Source organism: Erythrolamprus reginae, chromosome 4 (genome assembly GCF_031021105.1).
Source record: "Erythrolamprus reginae isolate rEryReg1 chromosome 4, rEryReg1.hap1, whole genome shotgun sequence".
Taxonomy (NCBI): Eukaryota; Metazoa; Chordata; class Lepidosauria; order Squamata; family Dipsadidae; genus Erythrolamprus; species Erythrolamprus reginae.
Genome location: NC_091953.1, coordinates 36,380,453 through 36,399,807, shown reverse-complemented (window position 1 = coordinate 36,399,807; position 19,355 = coordinate 36,380,453). Strand labels below are relative to the sequence as shown.

The 19,355-nt window shown below is 41.4% G+C and overlaps 1 protein-coding gene across 2 annotated transcripts in view; it reads right to left on the bottom strand.

Moving 5' to 3' along the window:
* The window catches only part of DCBLD2 (discoidin, CUB and LCCL domain containing 2), a 43,162-nt gene extending 41,260 nt beyond the window's left edge, over positions 1-1,902 (bottom strand). The window contains exon 1 of one of the 2 annotated variants that reach the window (XM_070750046.1): positions 1,672-1,902. In XM_070750046.1, the coding sequence (XP_070606147.1) occupies positions 1,672-1,783 (112 nt within the window). In that variant the 5' untranslated portion in view covers positions 1,784-1,902. The remainder of the gene's footprint in view (positions 1-1,671) is intronic. The other variant, XM_070750045.1, reaches the window with a different exon arrangement.
* Between the last annotated feature and the right edge of the window lie 17,453 nt (positions 1,903-19,355).

Genomic DNA, 19,355 nt, shown 5'->3' with positions numbered 1-19,355 from the left:
CTTTTCCAAGTCTTTTACTTTACATTGTTTAAATGTATAATTTAAAGACAAAGTTTTTTTTAAAGTGCAAACAGTATTTTGTCTTCGTGAGCAGTGTCTCTGTTTCTGCCCTTATTTGGCCTCACTGACAGATGTATTTGTATGTTAGGTAGTGCTAAAGTATTACAAAAATTATGGATAGAGAGAGAGGTTCATTCACTTAAGCAATGCTGCTGTAGAAGTAGACTCCTCATACATATTATTGTATAATTATACATAATATTGTATAATTTGAAAACATTAGCTAAATTTTGGTCCAAGTCTTATCAACAGAAGAACCCTAAGTAGTTTACAAAGTCCAGCTATATGCATATTGAACATCAGAGTTCCAAATAATCCATTTCCAAATACATACCACCTTTCCTTCATCATGTAGAATAAATGTTCCCATTATTCCTAAGCATCAATTGGATTATAGTTTTCAAAACAGACAAACGTATTGGCTGGCATCATGCTATCACTGGTTCTTGGATGTATCCCATTCTACCTACTTTCCCAGAACTAGAAAACTTTTAAACTAGGCTATACTACTAGTCTTTAAAAACATAAGATCTTTGCTGCAATAAATTAATATATGTTTTGAAGACAACATATTTTACTCCCCAACACTATAGATTTTTCTTTTTTCTTGGTGATCTGTGGCACCCTTAAATTCTTTTTACAACTTCATTTTTTAAAAAAGAAAAAAGCAAGCACTTCTTCCAAGCACACGTTCGGCTTATTCAAGGAAGATACGACCAGCAATGCTCGAGATGAGACATTTAGTAATAATAAAAAGAGGTTGACTAGACAATAGATTGAAAGTTGCCAAGGTTGAAGACCCCTGTTCTGAAGGACTCAAATTGGCGAAACGGAAATCTCTAGTACAGGCAGTCCCGACTTACAACAGTTCAGTTAGTGACTGTTCCAAGTCACAAGGGCAATGAAAGAAAATAGTGACTTATGACCATGAGGTTAGAAAAAGTAATGATAAAAAGTAATGATAAAAGACAGTAGGATAGGGACGGTAGGTACAATGGCGGGCTTATGCACGCCCCTTACAGACCTCTTAGAAAAGGGGAGAGGTCAACTGTAGACAATCTAAAGTTGAAGATTTTGGGGTTATAATCTTGTACAATTATCTTGTACATTGTCTTGTACATTTTGACAACCAACCAACTATAGATAGATGGATGGATGAATGGTTGGCATGTGTTACATACATACATACATACATACATACATACATACATACATACATACATACACACCAACCATTTGCTGTATATATAAAATCTAAATAAATAAATAAACTCAAAAACTAGAGTCCCACTGCTGTTCGGGTGAAAACATCCGTTCTACATTTCTTTAACTACTGTATTCCAATTGGTGAGGATGGGAAGGGCGCTGAAAAGTTTTGCAGAACTTCAGGAGGGGATGGAAGAAGCTCGCTGCAGATTGTACAGATTGTGGGTCGGATGGGAGGAGCAACTCCGGCTTAGACTGCCCCACCTCCCATTTCCCCCTTTCCCCCCACGTATTAATGACATCCCGAGGCGAAGGGAAAAGAGGGCTCTTCCCGGGTGCGCTCCGGGCGCGCTGCAAGACACAATGGCGGGAAGACTCCCCCCACCCCCCGTTCCGCCAACCTACCTTTCTGAGCCACCGCGTCCCATCTGAGCAGCAGGAGCAACAGCAGGGAGAACCCCGCGGGCCGGGTCCCCGGAGGGACGAGGAGGAGGAGGCGCCGGCGGCCGCTCACCATTTCCCGCCTCTCCCGCGCAGCGGCCGGTCGTCGGGATGCATTCCCGAGCCGAACGGGCGCGCGTCTCCGGCGGCCGCTCGTGGATCCGGCCACCGCCCCCTCCCCTTCCTCTCCCCCCACCCACCGCCTGGCTCCCGCCGCCCTCCCCCCCGTAGCCTCAACCACTTCCGGGTCTGTCAGGCTGCCCCGCTAACCAGCGGCAGCGCGTCCCCCCCTCCCTTTCCGCGCCTCCTGCACTTAGAGGGTCTCTCCTCAGGGCCTAGCTGAGGCGCGGCTGGCGCTGTTAAGGATAGAGCGAAGGGAGTCTCCCGGACAGAGAAGACGGACCACCTTGTTTTTTTGGGATACCGGGTCAATTTAACAGCCATTTGTGTCGAGGATGAGGCAGACTCAGGCCTTTCTAAAGCAGGGGTCTCCAACTTTGGCAACTTTAAGACTTGTGGACTTCAACTCCCAGAGTTCCTCAGCCAGCTTTGCTGCTCCGCTACCAGTCCCGTTACTATCTTTGCGGGCTGAGGAACTCTGGGAGTTGAAGTACAGCGAAAATACTAAAAAGCATATCGCAATAACCTTCTCAAGCAAATATGAAACTATACTTCTCAAAAGAAATAAAGGGAACACTTAACACAATATAACTCCAAGTACATCAAACTTCTGTGAAATCAAACTGTCCACTTAGGAAGCAACACCGATTGACAATTTAATTGTGTTGTCAGCGCATTCAAATTTGTACACAACAAAGTATTCAATGAGAATACAGGTATTTCATTCATTCAGATCTAGGATGTGTTATTTGAGTGTTTCCTCTTTTTTGAGCAGTGTATTTAACCTACACTGCTCAAAAGACTAAAGGGAACACTTAAAAAAGAATATAACTTCAAGTAAATCAAACTTCTGTGAAATCAAACTGTCCGCTTAGGAAGCAACACTGATTGACAATCAATTTCACATGCTGTTGTGCAAATGGAATAGTTATTCAAATGAAACATTCAATGAGAATATTTCATTCATTCAGATCTAGGATGTGTTATTTGAGTGTTCCCTTTATTTTTTTGAGCACTATAGTTACAAACTCAAAGGTAGACTATAAAGTCACTGGTGGAGTTGCATACAGAAAGTCTCTTATACTGTGAGCAATGTTTCACAATATGCCACACTTTCTGCTTTGGAGCACCATAGCCACATTCCAAAGAGAGATTTCCCCATTTCTGAACAAAATTAGCACGCTTGCCATGTTGAGTCTTAATTCTATTGAGAATTGACCTTGTTTTACTCGGTGATTGAGTCCATTAGGTTCAGCTGTAAAGCAGGGGATGTTGTGACACTTGGAAGAGCCATAAAGTACCATCCTCACATCCAGGCCTGAAGAAAATTAATGTTTTTACCCAGGAAGTTTCCAGCTGCCTTAATAGGTGGATGTCTGGATCAAAGCTGTTGTTTATATAGCATCAGTGATATGGGGGTAGCTCTTATTGTGCCCGATATGATGCTTATAATGTGATTCAGTTGTGGGTCAAGCAGTTACTATTTATCCAAACCGCAGAAGAATATTCTGCTGTTGAAAAGAAAAACAATTTTTATATGACAAAATTAACATTGAGTTGAAAGTGAATTTACAAATTATAGTCTACAAGAATGACATGGAAAAAGATACTACAGTGGTCCCCCGATTATCGCGAGGGTTCCGTTCCAGGACCCCTCGCGATGATCGGTTTTTCGCGAACTAGCGGTGCAGAAGTAAAAGCACCATCTGCGCATGCGCGCCCCTTTTTTCATGGCCGCGCATGCGCAGATGGTGCTTTTACTTCCGCACCTGGGAAGACCCGCCGCTTTTCTGCTGCCCGCCCGCCCGCCGCTTGCTTGCCCGCCGCTCGTGCACGATCCCAGGGAAGGTTCCTTGTTCACCCGCCCACCCGCCGTTTGCCGCTCGCCCGCCTACCCGCCGTTTGCAGCTCGGGTTTGGGGGGGTGCTAGGAAGCCCCCCATGCCGGCGGAGACCTTTTAAAACACCCGTGCCGCTTCCCAGCTGAGTCCTGAAGCCAAGCGCCAAAGGCGAACTTCTGCGCTTGGCTTCAGGATTCAGCTGGGAAGCGGCACGGGTGTTTTAAAAGGTCTCCGCCGGCATGGGGGGCTTCCTAGCACCCCCCAAACCCGGGTTGGGGGTTCGGGGGGGTGCTAGGAAGCCCCCCATGCCGGCGGGAAGACCCAGGGAAGGTTCCTTCGGCCGCCCAGCAGCTGATCTGCCCGGCGGGGAACGCAAACTCCACCATCTACGCATGCGTGCAGATGGTGTTTTTACTTCCGGGTGGAAAAATCGCGATATAGCCTTTCGCAATGATCGGGATCGCAAAACTCGGGGGATCACTGTATACTGGATATTCGGGTGGTGTGGGCTGGCTAATGTTTTAACAATAGAAATAGGTAGATATTATAAACAATAAGCCAAGAGACTGACTTGGATAATTATATTGATTTACAAAAGAGGCTTGTTAAAATGTTGAAGAATCTCATTAAAAGGGACAATCAAGTTCTAAGGCTTGATTTGAATGGATTATAGATTAAAATGATAAGTAAAGCAAGGAATATAAAGCTGGCTCATTTCGTCAAGGTTAAAATAGATGCGTTGTGATTTCTGTTAAATCTTACTGGATTTTTCCTGAAACAGGATTGAAATGATGACTCTTTATGTATTTGTTTTTAGATAGGAGAGACTAAGAGGTCATCATTTTCATAATCACAATTCCATATAATGAAAGAGTTGGATCAGGTTTACGGTTACATAAGTCATTTGTCAGTACTGCTTCTTTTAAGTCGACATAAACACCCTTTTCACTCAAAGAAAAGGTGACCAGAGTTTCACATTGGTAAAGCGGGACCTCTTTTTTTGAGGAGAGGGGTGGGTGGGATCCTTGATTAAAAATTTGGTTTATGAAATAAGTAAATAAATAATTTACTTAAATTATCTGAGACTAGTCAAGCTATTCTCCAAAGAACCTGAAGGGTAAGACAAGAAGCAAGGAGAGAAGCAACTTAGAACTAAGAAGAACATTCCTGACAGAACAATGAATGAATCCGTGCAACAGCCTGCCACCAGAAGTTGTGAATGCTCCAACATTGGAAGTTTTAAAGAAGATGTTGGATACCCATTTGTCTAAAGTTATGACCTTTAAAGCCCTTCATGGCATCGGACCAGAATATCTCCGAGACCGCCTTCTGCCGCACGAATCCCAGCGACCGATTAGGTCCCACAGAGTGGGCCTCCTCCGGGTCCCGTCAACTAAACAATGTCGGTTGGCGGGCCCCAGGGGGAGAGCCTTCTCTGTGGCGGCACCGACTCTCTGGAACCAACTCCCCCCGGAGATCAGAACTGCCCCTACTCTTCCTGCCTTCCGTAAACTTCTCAAAACCCACCTTTGCCGTCAGGCATGGGGAAACTAAACATCTGCCCCTGGGCCCGCTGAATTTATACATGGTATGCTTGTGTGTGTGTATGTTAGTATAGGTTTTTTTAAAAACTTTTAATATTTTAATTAATTGGATTATGTATTGGATTGTTTTTCACTTGTTGTGAGCCGCCCCGAGTCTTCGGAGAGGGGCGGCATACAAATCCAAATAATAAATAAATAAATAAATAAATAAATAAATAAATAATAAATAAAAGTAGTGTAGGATTTCCTGCCTAAGCAGGGGATTGAACTAGAAGACCTCCAAGGTCTCTTCCAACTCTGTTATTATTATTATACAAGGCAATTAGAAAATGTTTCATATTTAAAAATATCTGTACAAGCCACAAGAGACATCTCTTTAGAGGAACATCTTTCCACCTTATAGACAGTACAGTGGTATCTCGTGATACAAACCCCTCGTGATACGAACACTTCGAGATACGAACCCGGGGTTCAGAAATTTTTTGCCTCTTCTTACGAACTTTTTTCAGCTTACGAACCCACCGCAGATCGCAAAATGGCGCTCCGCTGGCCGCCGCCGCCTGGCTGTCATCTTTTAAAACAGCCGGGGGGGGGGCTTCTCGGCGTTCTCCCGAACCCGATCGGGTTCGGGAGGCTGCCGAGAAGCCCCGCCGCCCACCTCTCATCTTCTGAAACAGCTGGGGGGCTTCTCAGCGTTCTCCTGAATGCCGAACCCGGAAGTTCGGCAAAAGTTTGGGTTCGGGTTCCGGAGGCTGCCAAGAAGCACCCGGCTGTTTCAGAAGGTTACCGCTGGGCGGCTGCGCCCAGCGGAATGCCATTTTTGCAATCAGTGGTGTCGTTTTCGGCCGATCTGGAGGCTGGAAAGGAGGTGGGGAATCCCAATAGAGAATTCCATGGGTGGAGTTTTGACGTCACAAAGACGTCCTTCCTGGAGGCCACATTCCAATATAGATCAGTTTGACATGCCTTGATTGTTAATGAATTATCTCCTTTCAGTCTCTCTAGTCTAGGGCTTTCAGCTGACTTGTACCTTAAGGAGGTTGTTTTGATTTTTTTTGTTTTACTTTTGTTTTTTGCAAAAGCAAAAGCAACATCATTTAGAAGCAATTAAAAGTGCCTTCGATGAGACTTAAAAAATACAATATCCAATTAGAAAAAGCCATACTTTTAAACAATAAGTTTAAAATAAGTTGCTGAATTTTTTAAAAAACTGAAAATATGACATCTGTACAATACATATACAATAAAATTGTCATTATACTGCATAGAAAGATTAAACAAGACCAATTTGCCTTGTAAATCCTCCCCAAAAAGCCTGGATAGCAGATAATCAGATGACAATTGTGCTAAGTATCAAAATGCCACTTAAATAGTTTAGCTAGTTTCAAACTAGATTTTGCTCTCTCTCTCTCTCCCTTCCTTCCTTTCTTTCTCTCTTCCTCCCTTTCTCTATTTCTCTCCCTCCGTCTCTTTCTTTCTTTCTTTCTATCTTTCCTTCTTTCTCTCTTTCTATCCCGTCCTCTCTTTTTTCTTTTTTTTCACTCTCTCTTCCTTTCTCTTTTTTTCTTTTCTCTTTCTTTCTCTGTCTCCTTCCCTCCCTCTCACTCTGTTTCTCTTCCTCCCTCCCTCCATTTCTCTCTCTGCTTTCTTTCTTCCTCTCTCTCTCTCTCTCTCCCTCTCTCTTCTCTCTGTGGGACTCCCTGCTTTGTTGGAGCACAACAGCCAGCCGAGCACCTGGATGGGCTTCCTCCCTGGAGGGCTGCGGGGATGGCAGGAGGGGGCTCTCTGTACCTCTTTCTTCCTAGGCCACTTACAGGTTGCAGCTTGAGAGGCTGAAGCACCCCCGCTGATGAGAGAGCGGCTACAGGGGAGGCCTCTCCTGACCCTTCCCCACCACAGATTCTGGAAGGCAGGTGGACGGGCGCTATGGTGGGGAAGCTGGTTTTAGGAAGGGCGAATCGGAGCACCGGCGGCTGTGAAGTTGGGGATTCTTGGAAGGGGGCAGGCGGGAAGAGAACCTTTTTGTGGCCATGAATGTGTGTGTGTGTGTGTGAGAGAGAGAGAGAGAGAGAGAGAGAGAAACCTCAGTTAACAGTCTCTCTTTCAAAGCCCCCTCAGCCGCCTCCATGTGAGTTTTGCCTTCCTTCGCTCAGAAGAAAGGCTTGACCAGATAGTCCCTAGAATAAGGTGAACCAATCTTTCCCAAAACTGGGACATTTTTGAAATTATTATTATTATTATTTATTAGATTTGTATGCCGCCTGTTAGTACAGGAGTACATGTGTGTTAGGGATTGCCATTGTAAACTGCATATTGTAAACTGTACCAAACTTGTACTTAAAGGGTTAATGTGCACTCAAAAAGTTAACATTTAATTGCAGAGTAAATGTTCAAAGCTCATGATTCTGCCCAGTCACTTCCTTGTTACTTTTACTTTTGCCTGAGACAGGGGAGTCGTGTCCAAGCTCTGTGCTTGTATAAGCTGCGTGCTTTATCTATTATATTTAGCTTTGTGCTTGTTATCTATATTCTGTATTGTTCCGTATTTGCTACGTGCATATTTTGGTTTGTTTATATTTTGTTTATATGTAAATAATATTTATTTAACTAAGTCTGCGTCTTGGCTTTATCACACATCCACGCTCTGTAAAATTCTCTGCTTAGTATTGTCAAAGGTTTTATAGCATAGCTAACCAAGACAAGCCAACACCGCCCCTCTCCGAAGAATGCTGCAGGACATGGGACAAATTATTAAAAAGCGGGATGTATGGTCACCTTACTCAAGGAGACATTAATTACTTCCCTTAATCTTAGCAATAGACCAAATCTAGTTTATTAATCAGCAAGAAATAAGCATGCAGATGGCGGTGCTTATCTCTTGCTAATTAATTATCTCTTTATCTAATTATACATATATTTAGTGGGTTCTAAAATCCGTTGCCACCGGCTTGCGTGACGCTTATGCACATGCACAGAAGTATCCCAAGCGGGATGGGTGGAGCCTCTCCCCACTGCTACTGGTTCGCAGAACCAGGCCAAACGGAGCAACCCACCACCGATCCATATGAACTTAGCAAACAGTTGCCAGGGTGTGTTTAATAAAGTATTATTAAAATAAAGTACAGTGATACCTTGTCTTACAAACTTAATTGGTTCCAGGACGAGGTTCTTAAGGTGAAAAGTTTGTAAGACAAAACAATGAAAAAGCAATTAATGCGTGCAAGCCCAAAATTCACCCCTTTTGTCAGCCGAAGCCCCCGTTTTTGCGCTGCTGAGATTCCCCTAAGGCTCCCCTCCATGGGAAACCCCACCTCCAGACTTCTGCGTTTTTGCGATGCTGCAGAGGAATCCCAGCAGGGGAATCCCAGCATCGCAAAAACAGGCGCTTCGCTAGCAACGGAAGTCTGGAGGTGGGGTTTCCCAGCAAAGGGAGCATCAGTGAAATCGCAGCATCGCAAAAACACCGAAGTCCTCAAAACCCCACCTCTGGACCACTGTGTTTTTGCAATGCTGCAATTTCACTGAGGCTCCCCTTGCTGAGAAATCCCACCTCTGGACTTCCGTTGCCAGCGAAGCGCCCATTTTTGCACAGCTGGGATTCCCCTGCAGCATCACAAAAACACGGAAGTCCGGAGGTGGGGTTTCCCATGGACGGGAGCCTCAGGGGAATCCCAGCAGTGCAAAAACGGGTGTTTCGCTGGCAACAGAAGTCCAGAGGTGGGGCATCCCAGCGGCGGCGGTGGGTTTGTAAGGTGAAAATAGTTTGTAAGAAGAGGCAAAAAAATCTTAAACCCCGGGTTTGTATCTCAAAAAGTTTGTATGATGAGGCGTTTGTAAGACGAGGTATCACTGTATTTCTTAACGGGTTAGAGACTTGTTATTACAAAGTACAGAGCTTGAATATATGATATCTTTTGTTTGTTTTTACAGTCTGGGATTTTTTACAATAGGATACATTTTCCCTTAGAATATTGACTTTCAATTCTGGCTTTGCAATGGAGAGTATAAGTATGCCCTTGGGATCCTTTTTCTGCAATATCTCATATTCTGATAATATCTGGGTCTGACAGGTTAATTTTTCTAATGCCAGGAAATACAAAAAGTTTATCAGTGATAAGTTAATTTGGTACCAAAAATGGGAACATTTGACAGCCAGTTAGAATATTTTTTTTAAGAATTTGGTATTTCACATGTATTTGAACTTTAGAAAAGGTCATTTTTTTAAAAAGAATTTGGTTTAGATCATTTTGTTCTCAAGTCTATCAAAAAGTTAGAGCTGCAAGCAAGTGCAAATAGTGCCAGACATTGTGAAGAAACATCTGGTTATATGACTTGTTTCAAAGACTTGGGAACACAGTTTGCTCTAGTTAACTGGACTTACAAACGGCTGCATAAAAGTATATTACCAACTTCCTTTTTTAAAACACTTATTTCATTTGCACTTAAATTTTCGGCTGTGTCTATAGGTGACTGAAGAGAGAGGGATAGAATATGCTCTGAGATACATTTTTGAAATAGTAGCTTTTGGGAAAAATAGATGCTTTATATATTTATATTTATATTCTTTTGCTGCTCCACAAGGAATAGGTGTCATTCCGACAAATGTAAAATCTTTGAGCTCTATAACTAGTTTTTACATTATCATCGAGAACTGCTGGAACTCAGAACATTTACAATATTTTGCAAAAATTCCCAGTTCACATTCTAACATATTCAGAGACAGAATAGGGGAACATATGCCTGAAACCAGATTGCCACGTTTGATGATAAAGTATTAGATGAACAAACTGTACTATTTGTACAACACTTTCCCAATGTGTAATTCTCTTCCAGAATCAGTTCAAATGTATTTATGAAAAAAAAATGTAATAATTGAATTTGCTGTAATGGAATACATGAACTATAGCTGCTGTCAAACCTGTTCTTTGGTTTAAATTGACTATCAAACATCCTATTTTAATGCTTTATAATATACAGTAGTCCTCCAAAAATGATGGAAATATTGGCATGAAGAAAATTTTCCATGAAATTGAAGCTTGGAAAGACCCTGATGTGTACATACACAAATACACAAATATTAACTAACTTTAAAAAAAAAAGCTGCTCTATTGAGGGGATAAATTCATAAATTTGTTGACAATAATATATCTTGTTTATGGCTTTATTACTAATAATAAATGATATAAAATGATATTAAGACTGCCACACATAGGAAGTAGTTCAATGATATTTACAAACTCTAAAATCCAACTGATGAGTCTCAATTAAAAGAGTTGATGGACTGCAGCAAGTGTTTCAGAAATCATTTATTAGTCTTATATGTAACAGTGGATATCAAAAATCAAGTTTTAGGTGCAAGGTGCTTTTTAAATTCACCTTGCCACCTAAAACTTGATTTTTGATATCCACTGTTACATACAAGGCTAATAAATGATTTCTGAAACACTTGCTGCAGTCCATCAACTCTTTTAACTGAGACTCATCAGTTGGATTTTAGATAACATACCAAAATACTAGTTCCTTCTCTGTCTGCAGATGTTGATTCCAGGAGATTAATCTTTCAGAGGAAATCATAGATTTAATGAAATGTGTGGAAGAAAGAAATAAGAAATGAGCTCCAGTTTCAGATGACCTCATGATGAAAGCACTGATATTTAACGGTTGACTCATACTTTAATGGTGTACTACCTTGTGTTTCAATAAAGCCACAGGAAAATTTCCATTGTTTTAATCCTATAAAAGTTTTGATCATGCTATGGTAAAAATCTGAGCTAAATTCCTGATTTCAGCAAAATCAATGTAATTACTAATTCATTGCTTTCACAGTAGTACCTCTACCTAAGAACGCCTCTACTTATGAACTTTTCTAGATAAGAACCAGATTATAAGATAAGAGATAAGATATTATTTTGTCTCTTCTCAAGAACCATTTTCCACTTGCAAACCGGAGCTTCCGAAACTGTAACCGGAAAAGGCAGGGAAATGCCTCCATGGGGCCTCTCTAGGAATCTCCTGGGAGGAAACAGGGCTGGAAAAGTCAGGGAGAGGCCTCTTTGGGGCCTCTCTAGGAATCTCCTGGGAGGAAATAGGGCCTCCACCCTCCCTGTGGTTTCCCCAATCGCACACATTATTTGCTTTTACATTGATTCCTATGGGAAAAATTGCTGCTTCTTACAAACTTTTCTACTTAAGAACCTGGTCACGGAACAAATTAAGTGCATAAGTAGAGGTACCACTGTATCTTCTTATTTATTAGAAAACATTTTTTGAAAAATATATAGAAATGGAATAACAACAACAACAATATTGTAATGAATAGATTAAGGAATATTTTGGCATCACTCCACTGTAAGATTTATCAGGAAATTATCTGAATAGTATTTCTAACCAAAGTGTTATCAATTAAAGCTTGATATGCTTTATAATATGCTTTCATAAATTGATTCTGAAAGGTTTGTCTTTTGTAAATTGCATTCCTTGGAAAGTTAGAAACTTGGAAAATGGCTAGTCCTCCCCTTCCAGTTCAGCAACTCTCAATCCACTTCTAAAAGACTTAACATCATACTTCCTTCACCTTCTCCTCCTTTTTTCCCATTCTTTCCTCCCCTTTCCTCTTCCTCTCTTCTCCACCTTTCCCCCCCTTTTTTTCTCTTCTCTAAAAATCTCTAATAATGTGATATCTTTAAGACTGAACCAAAAAACAGGAAAGTACTATTACTGACTATATAAGATTCATTCAGAGATGAAATTGATATACAGTAGTACCTCTAGATACGAGCTGCTCCACATGCGAGTATTCCAAGTTACGAGCCACGACATGAGCGAAATTTCTGTTCGACACCCGAGCTCAAATTTGGGATATGAGCCGAGCTTCGACTAGGTGGCGCAAGAATCTCCTTGCTTCCAGTTATCTCGGCGCAAAAAACAAAGTCTAAAGGCATTCGTTCGAGATGCGAGTTGATCGACTTATGAGCTCGGGTCTGGAACGAATTAAACTCGTATGTCGAGGTACCACTGTAATTGATTAACCTATTAAGAATCAACCCTATGTATGTAATGAAAAAGCTTTAAACTACCTTTTTCTTTTCGTACTTTTATTATGTATTTACTATTCACCATTATAGAAATTATACTCTTTTCCTTATTATTTCGTTTGTACTATTATTGTTTTTCCATTTTGTTTTGATTAATGTTTCCTTTCTTTCATCTTTTTTTAATGTATATTTAATAAAGATTATTTATTTTAAAAAAAGACTTAAAATCAGTGATTTAAAATAGCTCTGGGCAGCACTGGATGATAACTTCCAAAACAACACAAGGAAAATGCATGGGCACATAATACTAATTGTATTTAAACAATTTTAATGAACTGGAATGCTGCTCTACCTTCATTCTAAAATGTAATCTTTAACGATCTTTGTTCTGTTGGGCTCTCTGGTAGAAGCCTCCCAAAAATTCAAAGGTACAAATTTCAGACACACACACACACACACACGTTTGAAAATTCAAAACAATGTTCTTTATCACAAAATTCAAAATAAACTAAGCACTCTTTTTGTATTGCAAAGAGCACTCGTCCCAAAACAACCTGGTAGTTTGTACAATGTCCCTTATCAGTTCGTAAGTACTTAGCTTGCAGCTGTGAAGAAAGTCACATCCCTTCTTCTTCCACGAAGTGAAACACACTTTGCTCTGCTTTGTTTTCAAAGTGGTGAAAAGTCAACAAACAAAGGCCGGAGTCAGCAAGACATTCATGAAACACAACGATCAGATAATTCTCCACAATGGCCAAACCCACACGCTGCTATTTATAGCAGCAACACTAATTACAGCAGCCCCACCCAACCACAGGTGGCCTCATTTACTTTTGTAATAATCCTTTAGTTGTTGTCTCCTATGCATCACTCTACGCATGCGTGGATGTGTCATTAATTCTTGTTCAGAATCCAGAGATGATACAGATGATTGATCTCCTCCTGGGCTGTCTGCCAAACTCTCCTCCTCCCTGTCACTCAGGCCTCCTTGGTCAGAGGAGCCTTCGTTGGCAGATTCCACTAGGAGCAAAACAGGCCTGCAGCATGTGGATGTCTCCCCCACATCCACCTCCTCATTCCTCGGGGCAGGAGCTGGGCCAGAGCTAATCACAACATTCTTCATGGTCATAATCTTCCTAGTCTCTGCTAAAGTTAAAGACCCTTGAACTAATGGGACCATTAATATAATATTCTCAGTATTGGTCCTGTCTTTCAGTTTCAATCGCCATTTCATCTACTTTTCATGTATCTAACATCCGAACATTTATCAATATTTCAGATCTCAAATATTGTCATATTGTCCCTTTTTAAAAAAGTAAAAGTGCACAAAGGCTGCAGTTCATTTACCACAGATTTATGTATTAACTTAGAACAGGGGAGGGGGAAATAGACATTGTCTTGCTTATTGACCTCTCTGTTATCATTCTCTTATAATAACTGAGTACACAGGCAGTGTACTCAATACAGACCTGCAGTATACATTCTTTTCAAACTTGCAGTATTCACTACTTTCTAAACTGTGGCAAGCACTTCGGTGTAGTCCAGATAAACAATGAATTTTCTATAATTCCTGAGGCAGGCTATCTTTCAAAGGCACAAACTGACCAGTATAACCAGTGCTGGGCCAATTCAGAAGGATGAAGTACTTTCTACAAATTCCATGGGGAAAAAATGAAAGCATAATACAGTGATACCTCGTCTTACAAATCCCTCGTCATACAAACTTTTCAAGATACAAACCCAGGGTTTAAGATTTTTTTGCTTCTTCTTCCAAACTATTTTCACCTTACAAACCCAAGCAGCCGCCACTGGGATGCCCCGCCTCCAGACTTCTGTTGCCAGCGAAGCGCCTGTTTTTGTGCTGCTGGGATTCCCCTGAGGCTCCGCTCCATGGGAAACACCACCGTGTTTTTGCGATGCTGCAGGGGAATGCCAGCAGCGCAAAAATGGGCACTTTGCTGGCAACGGAAGTCCACAGGTGGGGTTTCCCAGCGAGGGGAGCCACAGTGAAATCGCAGTATCACAAAAACACGGAAGTCTGGAGGTGGGGTTTCGAGGACTTCCGTGTTTTTGCGATGCTGGGAAACCCCACCCTCTGGACTTCCATTGCCAGCGAAGCACCCATTTTTGTGCTGCTGGGATTCCTCTGCTGGGATTCCCCTGCAGCATCACAAAAACACGGAAGTCCGAATGTGGGGTTTCCCATGGAGGGGAGCCTCAGGGGAATCCCAGCAGTGCAAAAATGGGCACTTCGGCTGGCAAAAGGGGTGAGTTTTGGGCTTGCACGCATTAATCGCTTTTCCATTGATTCCTATGGGAAACATTGTTTCATCTTACAAACTTTTCACCTTACAAACCTCGTCCCAGAAGCAATTAAGTTTGTAAGACGAGGTATCACTGTATTGAGTTGTAGGAATAACGAGAGGAGACAGATTCAAGGAACACTCCTTTACTAAGCAACTTCTCTGTACCACCAGCAACTTACAGTTTGACAGCTAGCCCTTTTATAGAGAGCTGTCAGATGCTTTAACCAATAGCATTTGAGCATTCTCCCACTCAAATGCTGGACCTGAGTGAAACCATGTACAACCAATGGTCAGTACATAACACATAGCTTCTCCTTAAAAGTATAAATACACTCTACCTTTTCTCTAGTTTTTAATGTATTAGTGAATTTTCTTTCTTGCTTGCTTTTCATTGTTTATTTTCTAGAAATACTTAGTCCAATCAGAGAAACCAAAAAGATTTGCATTATGTTGAAGTTGCCACTATATGCATATACAACGATCCCCTATTAATCTATTACGGATATTTATTTTATTTATTTATTTATTAAATTTGTATGCCGCCTCTCTCCGCAGACTCTGGGCAGCTAACAACAACAGTGAAACATCATATAACAAATCTAATATTTAAAATAATTTAAAAGACCCTAATTTAAAAGACAACCAAACATACACACAAACATACCATGCATAAATTGTATAGGCCTAGGGGGAAGGGCATATCTCAGTTCCCTCATGCCTGATGACAGATATGTATATATTGACCCTTATATTGTAATGTGTCTTGTAATCAATAAACATCGAGGAGGGTAATATACTTAACAATTGAAGTTTCTCCATATAGTCCAAGAAAAATCCATTTGTACATAATGATTTTCTGCTATTGTAAATTTTACTGCACTGAATAGTCGCATAAACTGGATTCCCTTTCATTTTATATCTGTTCTGAAGCTATAATGACCTGAAATGTTACAGGAAATCCAAATTTCTCAGACTCACACCAATTAAGGACAGGTTGATTTTATGTAAAGACAAAGTGCCAAGTTCGAACTATTCATCTCTGGATGAGATCATCCCTGATGCATTCCCACAGCTGATTTTAATATAAACGAAGGTTTCCCATGTGAGCTGTTCTTGACAGTTAGAAGCAATGATGTAATTTTTGGTTGGCCATTTGGAATCATGCAGATAGTATTTAACACAAAAACATTTGTTCTCCTTTCTCGGAAAACACCAATTTCCTTTAAAAGAATACTGTAATTTTTGCCAGTATTTCAAAACTTGGGTTTATATTAGATAAGTGAGTTTATGAACGTTGGGCATTTACATGTCTGTAAAAGGAATGTAAAAATAGGCTTTTCCAAAACAACACTCTAGATGAGTGGTTCCCAAGCTTTTTTTGCCCATGCCCCACTTAATCATCTCCAAAATCCTCATCCCCCCTCCCCGAGTCTTATTATTCAAAAAGTGAACTCCTACTCAGGTGGAGGAAGCCTAAAAAGGTCATTAACTTGGTTTAAATAAGGTTTCAATTGCCCCTCTTACAAATTAAATTGCCCTCCTGTGGGGCATAGGCCCACATTCAGAACCAGGCAGTGAAGGGCTAGCAAAATAGAAACATAGAAACATAGAAGTCTGACGGCAGAAAAAGACCTCATGGTCCATCTAGTCTGCCCTTATACTATTTCCTGTATTTTATTTTAGGATGGATATATGTTTATCCCAGGCATGTTTAAATTCAGTTACTGTGGATTTATCTACCACGTCTGCTGGACGTTTGTTCCAAGGATCTACTACTCTTTCAGTAAAATAATATTTTCTCATGTTGCTTTTGATCTTCCCCCAACTAACTTCAGATTGTGTCCCCTTGTTCTTGTGTTCACTTTCCTATTAAAAACACTTCCCTCCTGAACCTTATTTAACCCTTTAACATATTTAAATGTTTCGATCATGTCCCCCCTTTTCCTTCTGTCCTCCAGACTATACAGATTGAGTTCATTAACTCTTTCCTGATACGTTTTATGCTTAAGACCTTCCACCATTCTTGTAGCCTGTCTTTGGACCCGTTCAATTTTGTCAATATCTTTTTGTAGGTGAGGTCTCCAGAACTGAACACAGTATTCCAAATGTGGTCTCACCAGCATTCTATATAGCGGGATCATAATCTCCCTCTTCCTGCTTGTTATACCTCTAGCTATGCAGCCAAGCATCCTACTTGCTTTCCCTACCGCCTGACTGCACTAAATTTTTGCTACCACAAAGGGTGTGGCTTAGGCAGGACGCCCTGCATTTTCTTTCAACATCCTTCAGTGCAAATTGGGTACTCTGGGGTGGAGCTCCATTTTTGCTACCCCACTGCATTCCCCCCCCCCGTCCGGGCAGTAGCCCACCCCTGGAACCAGGGCTCTAGATTCCTCCATTCATGTAATTTCATTAGTTCTTGCAAATGTTTGCAAGGCATAACTTTTATTCCATCATCAACCATTGAATCAGAAAGCAAATGATTGGGTGAAGCAATCCAGTGAGTTTCCATGGCTGAGTCTGAAATAAATCTTTGGAGTCTACAATCCTAGTCAAAATTTTAATTATTTAACTATGTTGGGAACTACTTGCAACTATTAAGCTACCCACCAGTGGTGAGTATCAGTAGTTAAGGTCAGTAGTGGGTTCTAAATCCTGTTGCTACTGGTTCGCACATGTGCTTACGCCTGCTTGCAACGCTTCTGTGCGTACACTGGTAGCAGCAGTAGTGGTAGGCTCCGCCCACCCACCCAGTATGCTTCTGTGTATGTGGGTGGGTGGGCGGAGCCTACCACTACTGCCGCTACCAGTTTTCTGAACTGGGCCGAGTTGGGAGCAACCTACAACTGGTTCAGGTGTAGGATGAGGGTGAAGATTCATTCCTCCCAGACGCCTATTAGATCGTATAGAATTGGTGTCTTCCAGGTCCCATCGACTAAACAATGTAGATTGTCAGGACTGCAAGGGCGGGCCTTTTCGGTTGTTGCCACAGTTCTATGGAACCTACTTCCTCCCCAATGTTTGCACTGTTCCCACTCTATTGGCTTTTTGAAAAGCTGTTAAAACCTGGCTTTGTCGACAGGCCCAGGGGACATGAACCTTAACACCAGACATGCCCGAATCATGTTGTTTGGCATAGATGTTTGTTATAATTGGGTTTATTGTTGTTGTTCAACTTATTTTTTTATTATTGTACCATTGTATTGTTTTTATTGTTGTATTCCGACCTGAGTCCTACGGGATTGGGTGGCATAGAAGTCAAATAATTTAAATTAAATTTATTTATTTATTTATTAGATTTGTATGCCGCCCCTCTCCGTAGACTCGGGGCGGCTCACAACATATAATAAAACAATTCACAACAAATCTAATAAATTAAAAAAATTAAAAAACCCCATTATTAAACCAGACATACACACAGACATACCATACATAAATTGTAGAGGCCCAGGGGAGGGGGGGGAATGCCTCAATTCCCCCATGCCTGACGGAAAAGAAGTTTATGGAAGGCAAGGAGGTTGGGGGCAGTTCTAATCTCCGGGGGGAGCTGGTTCCAGAGAGTCGGGGCCACCACAGAGAAGGCTCTTCCCCTGGGACCCACCAGACGACATTGTTAAATTAAATTCTCTGAGCTTATGGGTTGGTTTCCAAACATTTTGTTACCAGAATAGTAACAAGTTTCAGCGGAGTTTAGGGCATTCTTAAGCTACCCACTCTCTGGACTAAACAGCAAGCAGAATGTAAGAGAGGTTGTTTCCAAAGGTGACGTGAGAAATATTTGGCTACAAAATGAATCAGATAGCCTTGCATCATTTGGTCTTTGTTATTAAGACATCTTTGTATAATGTATACAACAATTCTGTTACGCCCCATACATCTCTTGCCAAACACTTGCTTTTCTGAAACAATCTGATAACTATCCCTTGAAATCAATGGGGAACCAACAAGATTTAATGTTTGATACATTATTTAATTGCAGGTGAGAATACAGTGGTACCTCGAGATACGAGTTTAATTCGTTCCGGACCTGGGCTCTTAAGTCGAGCAGCTCTTATCTCGAACGACTTTTCCCCATAGGAATTAATGTAAATAATTTTAATTGGTTCCAGCCCTCAAAAAACTCACAAAGTTAGTCTAAATTATGCAGAAAGACATGTTTTTAATGAAGAAATGTACATGTACATATAAATGAATAATGAAGTTTCTTTCACTTAACTTGTAAACTTTCTTAAACTTTTAAATTTACATATGTTCAACTTCTCTGCCACCCAATCCTGTAGGACAGAGGTCCCCAACCCTTTTTGCACCAGGGACCGGCTTTAAGCGATCAAGAGAGGAATGGGTGAATGAATGGACGGAGGGTGGGAAGGAAGGAAGGAAAGAGGGAAGGGACAGGAACAGAGGAAGGAAGCAAGGAAACTTATGAAAGGGGAGAGTAAGAGAGGAATGAGTGAAGGGAGGGAGGGAGGGAAGAAGGTGGGAAGGAGAAAGAAAAGAAGAAATAGAGGAAGGGAAGGTAAAAGAGAGAAAGAAAAAGAGCAAGAAAGAAAGAAAGAAAGAAAGAAAGAAAGAAAGGGGGAAGGGACAGGAACAGAGGAAGGAAGCAAGGAAACTTATGAAAGGGGAGAGTAAGAGAGGAATGAGTGAAGGGAGGGAGGGAGGGAAGAAGGTGGGAAGGAGAAAGAAAAGAAGAAATAGAGGAAGGGAAGGTAAAAGAGAGAAAGAAAAAGAGCAAGAAAGAAAGAAAGAAAGAAAGAAAGAAAGAAAGGGGGAAGGGACAGGAACAGAGGAAGGAAGCAAGGAA